Below are 6,914 nucleotides of genomic sequence, written 5' to 3'. Positions count from 1 at the left end.
TTGAGAATTTTGATAGTTTACTTAGTTTTTACTGATACATTAATGGGTACTACGATATTAGCAGACTCCTCTGCACGCTCTTGGGTTCGTTTCCTTCGGATTTCCGGGGTCTCCGAGACTGGGTTGAACATGACACAGTACCGGCCCCCCAACTTCTGTATAAAGCCAAAGCGCACTGCCTCTTTCAGTATAATGGCAATCGCATGCAAAATGTGAGGCTCAAAACTCGAACGCTGCGGAACAAAAATTATAGAGGATACAACGACTATGGGTACACTCACATTCACGCGAATGAGCAGCTGCTCCACAATATCTGCGTACGTGCACAGCCTGTTCAGGTGTAATATTGCTTGTAAAATCAGTTGACCATTCTGATTTATAACCTTTTTAGCGCGCGAAATGGTGCGAGCAGTATTTCGGTTGTGTTCCATAATGAACTTTCAAGAGAATTTAGATTTTATTACTGGAAAAAATTTTTCTATTTGTGTGCGACAAAAATCACTTCACGTAACGAACGAAACGGATCGGAACGAATGAGTAAAACTAAGCTACCAGAATTGATAGAAAAATCAAAGAATGTTTTGGAATGCTTTGATTTGTAGTACCCAGCATTCTTGAAGAGTCTCTTTCTCGGGGTGACGAAGGATTATTTGTTATACCCTCGGTTTCTTTTTGGATACTCACTTTTCCGAAGTGTCCCACAGGCAGCGGCGGGTTCTTGAGAACCCTTTACAGTGCTCCGTAGCTGGTCGATCGTTCAGGAATCTTGCGATTGGGACTTCCAGCAAACTTAGAAAAGTTTTGTAAGTGCTTGGATCCACAAGATCGCTGAAATTTGCTGTGGAAATCGCAATCCAAAAAGTAAAATAAATATACATTTCTCATAGATATTAATCTATACAAATCTATAAATATAAATAGAGGAACCAATGTTCTTCGCCTTTTAAAAGGATGGCAGCCATTTTCCCTCCAACCACCTGATTGGATCAGCTGATCAATAGGCTTTAATTACTGTTAATTCGCTCTCTTACCCGTAAGAAAAGAGAGCGACCTCTCCTATTGACAGGTAAAACATTAGCTCTCTTCTAATCGTCTCTACTCTTTGTGGTGCCATTTTCTGATATATTTAATAATTTGACACATTTGTCACTCCATTTCCCCGCCAGCCCCTCCTCCATCCCTCACTCTCTCTCTCTCTGTCACACACGATAAGATAATACTAGAAGCTCAACTGAAAACGGAAAGCTTTTCGTAGAGGGGGAAAATATTAGTTGCGGTTTGCTTTTGTCGCCGAACGGTTGTTTTCTGGTTTTTTTTTACAATTTGGAAAATTTGCGGGAAATTTTAATTAAGTGCGAAAAAAAACATGCCGTTAGTCAGCGGTCAAGGTGTTTTTTTGTTGGCGCTGCTGCTGATTGCCGCGATGCTCTCTTTGATGCCTACGAAGATCACAGCTGTTTCGATTGGTTCGTTACCGTTACATAACTCTCACCTGCACTCTCTTTAACTCTTTGGCTCTCTCTTGGATGGGGGTAGATGAGCAATGCATGCATGCGGACAGCTGTGAGAGATGCCTGGGCGCCCACCTGGATTGTGCCTGGTGTACAGACAAGGTGAGCCATTCAAAATTTAACATCCCCTCCTCAAATCAATATAGATTTAACCCCAACACTGGGAGAAAATATGCTGGGAGGATCAGACAGTGTTTGATATTTGATGATCAAATTTGTGACGTTTGAAACGAGAATGAATGAGATTTGTCATTATTTGGGTCAAAAGCCCATTCAAGGTAAAACAATTTAGTATTGCAAAGCAAATACCATTGAATTTATGTAGGCTTCCCTTCCGCAATGGTATTGATTGGTTATCGCAAATCTTTATTGATCCGAAATACCACTTGAAAAACCAAAAAACATATTTGAAATAGTATTTTTTTACCCTATCACATCAGCTGTTAACTACTGCTGGTAATCAGTGGTCCTTTTTTAAGGCAATCAAAACAAAATGAAACGACGAATACTCTGTGGATTCCTATAGGATATGAGTCAATATCTGTTAAAAGAACTTCACTTGTTTCATTTTATTCAAATGATTCACTCATGGAAAATTTTGTACAGCAAATGCAATTCGATCAATTCGATACCGTAGAACATTTATTTGGTGGGATTGTAGTCTAGCAATGAAAGAATTACACCAATCACCTATGGATTTTTTCCTGTGTACTAATTCTCTCTCTCCCTCTCTCATTATGACAGGTCTATCAGGTGCGCTGGCGCTGTTTCACGCGCTCCCAACTCCTGAAGTTCAACTGCAGCGAAAATGAGATCTACGAGAACCAGCCGGTGCTCGATCTACTGCAGGAGCGTCCCCTCAAGGACTACCAGACGAGCGATGATCAAGCGGTTCAGGTGACGCCGCAGCGGGCATACCTCAAGCTGGTCAAAGGTGCATATGAGCGTATGAGTGTACCCATGTGGTGATGGTGGTGGTGGTGGTTATCTTATCCAATAATTTATCAAATGTAACAGCGAACAGTTTTCCGTTGTTGTGTTTTGGTAGCTCCCTTCTTTACGGCTCTATCAATTGTGTCACTCTTCTGCCTCTCCTTCGCATTCGTTCGTCTGCGAGCTGTGTTTGCTTTGCCGATTTGTTCCACATCATTTTGAACAGTTTGTTTTGTGTTCCTGCTTCGCTTATCAGCATTTTTGGTTGTCACATCTCTCTCTCTCTCTCTCGCTGTACACGGGGGCTGGGTGTTTGTTCGTGTATTAGGCGTGGGAATAAATCTCTCCTCTCCCTCGCTGTCACTCTCCCTCATAATCTCACTCACTCTCTCTCTCTCAATTGTTCGCCTTGGGTTCAGTGAACTGTTAATTGTCGAGTGAAGGCATGAGAGGCGCTAAGTAAAGGATTAACAAAATCACATTTAGATGGGGTTTATCATGGGAGTGCAAATCGAAATCTCAGAGAATTAAAAAATAGCTTCTTATAAAGAGGAACTACTGGGCGATGAAGGTAGTACTATGTGGATCCCTAAAGCCCTAATGTTTAGATATTGCATGGGTATTTTTATTCTAATTTTTCTCTTTAGAAATAGTTTCTCCTATAGGAAAAAGAAGGTCTCCTGCAGTTAAACTCAATTATCTCCGAAATATCCCAATGCCTTCGAAATGACTTCACATAAAGTCCAAGAATTCCCGATCAAATTTAAATATACCTTTATGAATTGTCTTGAAAGAAGGGAATAAAAACCCATCGATGAATATTAAATGAGCTGCCATTTACATTTCAATTAGGGTTCTTGAGGGCACCGATTAAAGGATTGTGGCCCAGCTGCCCAACAGAACCAATTGAAAAGCCATTAACATCGTTTATTTTTGGGATCGAATGAAGTCTGGTTCAGAAATACATTTGTGAAGAGCTTCAATTAGGTTTCGGTCGAAAATTACACGCTCAAGGATTACACGGAAGACAGCCATTTATCTCAGGGGTGTTAACCAGTCCAAGTAGTAATGAAAGGGGAATCTAGAGCAGACCCGAGCCCTCCTTCTGCTTGTTTTTACGAGTATTTATGCAGATGTGGCAGCTCGTAAAACAGCTCATAAACCTGTGGCTATAATCTATAGTAGCTATAACCTTTGTGTCCTGTCTCTCTAGGGAACACGCAACGCATCAAGCTGCGGTATCGAACGGCACGCAACAATCCACTCGACCTCTATGTGCTCATGGACCTGACCTGGACAATGCGCGACGACAAGGAAACGCTCGAGGAACTGGGCACACAACTAACCCAAACACTGCGCAATCTCACGGAAAACTATCGTTTGGGGTTCGGCTCGTTCGCGGACAAGCCCACGATGCCGATGGTACTGCCTCAGTTTAAGGAGAATCCCTGCGCCCTCGTGGGGGCCGTCTGCGAGCCTACTTACGGGTATCGGCATCAGCTCTCGTTAACCGAAGATATTCGAGCATTTACAGCCGCAGTTGCGGGCAGCAAGATCACCGGGAATCTGGATAATCTGGAGGGCGGACTGGATGCTCTGATGCAGGTGATTGTCTGCCCCAAGGAGATCGGTTGGCAGCAGCAGGCCCGCAAAGTGGTGATCCTTGTCACCGATGGCTTTATGCACTTGGCTGGCGATGGCCTCCTGGCGGGCATCATTGAGCGGAATGATCGTCAGTGTCATCTGAATAGAGCGGGCGAGTATACGGGTTCCTTGGAGTACGATTATCCCTCATTGGAGGAGATCTATAGAGAGCTTCTGAGGCGCAAGATCAATGTGATCTTTGCCGTGACAAAGGAGGTGGTCAGCACCTACCGGGAATTGAGTGCCCTGATGAAGGAGATCAGCTATGTGGATATACTCAGTGCGGATTCATCGAATATATTGGAACTGATTAACAAAAGGTTGGCAAAGCATATCAATCCCCTTCTAAATTCATTGATAATTTCTTCTGATTTCTCTAGCTACGAGAGCCTGATCAAGCGCACTCAATTCGATGACAACAGTCCGGACTTTATCGACTTGGAGTACTATACGGATTGTGCCGGACAGTTCCCGAAGCTAAGGAAGCGGAATTACTGCAACAATCTGAGCCTGGGCAAGGAGATCGAATTCTATGTGGATGTCACACTCAAGGAGTATCTCCCAAATGGGGTTCTTGTAAGTGGAACAGCCCTATAAACTCTCGCTCAAGATCTGTCTAACCTTCCACCATTTTAGACGCATAAAATCCGAGTAGAGGAGACCTCTCTCAATGAGTACATGGAACTGGACGTGGAGCTGCAGCGTCCGTGTCCGTGCCAGGAGGAGGCCGATCCCCAGAACGAAGAAGCACGCTTTCAGTGCTTGGATCAAGGCTACCTGTACTGCGGCATGTGCGTCTGCGACGAGGGCTGGACGGGTACCTATTGCATGTGCCCCACCGACCACACGAATATCACCACCAACGAGGCATTGCTGCTGCAGTGCCGTGAACCCAACCCAGACGATGGTGGCCGGTCCGCACAGGTGTGCTCCAATCGTGGCGAGTGCGATTGTGGCAGCTGCAACTGTGATCCTGGCTATACGGGAGACTACTGCGAGTGTCGGGAGTGCCAGGACTGTGATGAGGATCGGGCCGATTGCTACTGTGGCAAATGCGTCTGCAAGTACGGATGGTCGGGCAATCGGTGCAATTGCAAGGAGGATACCGACGCCTGTCTGGGACCCACGGGCGAGCTGTGCTCCCAGCGCGGAACCTGCGACTGTGGCGAGTGCAGCTGCGATGACCCCTTCCTGGGGAAGTTCTGCGAGATCGATCCCGAGAAGGACAACAAACTGTGCCAGTTCTACGAGCCGTGTGTCACCTGCCTGATCGAGCAGCGGCAGGGCATGGGGGCGTGCGACAATCTGAGTGAGATCTGCACGAGCCTAGACAGCCAGGAGCGCTTCACCTACTCCTTTGTGGCCGAACTGGAGGCGGATGTCCGCTGTCTGGTGCGGATCGTCAATAAGCATGGCATACAGTGTGACAGCTACTTTGGCTATCAGGTGATCGATCATGCCAACTATCTTTCGATCCAGGCCACGGACTGCGAACCCCTCGACTATGTGGCTCTGTTTGGGTTCATTTCGGGGTTCACGCTGCTGATCGGCCTGCTGTTGATATTTCTTTTCATTTGGTGCATCCGAAGGAAGGACGCCCGCGAGTATGCCCGCTTCGAGGAGGAGCAGGCCAATCGTGTCAACCAGGAGAATCCCCTTTACCGCGATCCCATGGGTCGCTATGTAGTACCGAAGGCATTGAGTCACAAGTTTGATGAGAATCCATTTGCCAGTTGATCGATCATCGATTGATATCTTTAGTTAAGGGTTTATTTTAAAAGCCTCTTTTGGCTGAGAGGATCATATGTGAAGAGCAAAGACTCATTCTAAAGAGTCAGAGGTTCTTAAGTATAGATAGATCATAGGTTTTTATAGCTTTATATATTTCTAAGTACCATTCGTTGTGTTCAAGGATCATTCGCAGGAATTGGCTATATTCCTACTATCGCGTTCATAGTAAACTTTCATAGTAATTATTTCATACACTGCTCTACAACTAGTACACAAAAACCTTTCGTATCCATAGGCCCTTCTCATGTTTTGACCCCAACTTTTAAACAGATAATTATCTGCACCGTTGCCATCTATTTATAGACATAAACGATATCTTAAACAACGAACAATTAATTTATCTATATAAATAAAATATAAAAGCACTAGAAAAGATTTTTCTTCGACTTTTCCAGAGTTTCTAGAGTGAAAATTTTGAAAAAAAAAAACAAAAATAAGGTTTAATTTTGCAATTTAAGTCCCTATATTTCCCAGACCGTAAACTGAAGGTTTCAGGACCAATTTGTGAAAGAAAAGAATCACAACCAATCAATAAAAAATTCATAAACAAGACCATAATTCATAAAAATATGTTCAATCCCCAAATTTATCAGAACAACAGAACGCTTTCATTCGCTGAGTATAAATGCTATTGTACGTATAGCATAATTAAGAAGGCAAAATTATAACAAAAACTTCAGTTAGAAGTAAAAACATTGAATTTAATTGACTGATCGCTCTCCTGAAGCCACGAAAATATGTAATACGAATGTTATTTTTCGAAAAATGATTAGATTATTTTGTGTACGACTCGTCACTCGTAACGAAGGAATAAATAAATTAAAAAATTAAATTCAAAATAAATTAAAGCCTTTTCCTTTCATTTGCTTTTGATCCAAATCTTTGATTTTTGGGATTAAACTTTAAAACTAAGAATCCTTTATTGAAATCAGTATCTAACAGTTTTACCATAATTTTCCCATGGGAATTTTTCATTGTACCTTACCAAAAACCCCTTTTCTTATCATTTAGACTGTATTTTTACGGCGGTATTAT

The 6,914-nt window shown here is 43.4% G+C and overlaps 2 protein-coding genes across 2 annotated transcripts; one reads left to right on the top strand and one right to left on the bottom strand.

Moving 5' to 3' along the window:
• LOC108162554 lies at positions 1-545 on the bottom strand. Its single transcript, XM_017297347.2, has 2 exons — positions 282-545; positions 1-233 (listed from the first exon to the last, which is right to left on the bottom strand). The coding sequence occupies exons 1-2, from the start codon at positions 429-431 to the stop codon at positions 18-20; spliced, it is 366 nt and encodes a 121-aa protein (XP_017152836.1). The 5' UTR covers positions 432-545; the 3' UTR covers positions 1-17.
• Positions 546-1,262: 717 nt separating this feature from the next.
• On the top strand, positions 1,263-6,254 carry LOC108162555 (integrin beta-nu). Its single transcript, XM_017297348.2, has 6 exons — positions 1,263-1,466; positions 1,537-1,613; positions 2,256-2,445; positions 3,658-4,408; positions 4,469-4,664; positions 4,725-6,254. The coding sequence occupies exons 1-6, from the start codon at positions 1,367-1,369 to the stop codon at positions 5,823-5,825; spliced, it is 2,415 nt and encodes an 804-aa protein (XP_017152837.2). The 5' UTR covers positions 1,263-1,366; the 3' UTR covers positions 5,826-6,254.
• The last annotated feature ends 660 nt before the right edge of the window (positions 6,255-6,914 follow it).

Source organism: Drosophila miranda, chromosome 4 (assembly GCF_003369915.1).
Source record: "Drosophila miranda strain MSH22 chromosome 4, D.miranda_PacBio2.1, whole genome shotgun sequence".
NCBI lineage: Eukaryota > Metazoa > Arthropoda > Insecta > Diptera > Drosophilidae > Drosophila > Drosophila miranda.
This window is presented reverse-complemented; position numbering and strand designations above follow the sequence as displayed.

Coding starts and splice junctions, on each gene's coding strand:
- LOC108162554 (XM_017297347.2), bottom strand. CDS start 431: ATGGAACACAACCGAAATACTGCTCGCACCATTTCGCGCGCTAAAAAG. Junction 234..281: donor AGCTGCTCATTCGCGTGAAT/GTGAGTGTACCC, acceptor TTTGTTCCGCAG/CGTTCGAGTTTTGAGCCTCA.
- LOC108162555 (XM_017297348.2), top strand. CDS start 1,367: ATGCCGTTAGTCAGCGGTCAAGGTGTTTTTTTGTTGGCGCTGCTGCTG. Junction 2,446..3,657: donor ATACCTCAAGCTGGTCAAAG/GTGCATATGAGC, acceptor CTGTCTCTCTAG/GGAACACGCAACGCATCAAG. Junction 4,665..4,724: donor ATCTCCCAAATGGGGTTCTT/GTAAGTGGAACA, acceptor CCACCATTTTAG/ACGCATAAAATCCGAGTAGA.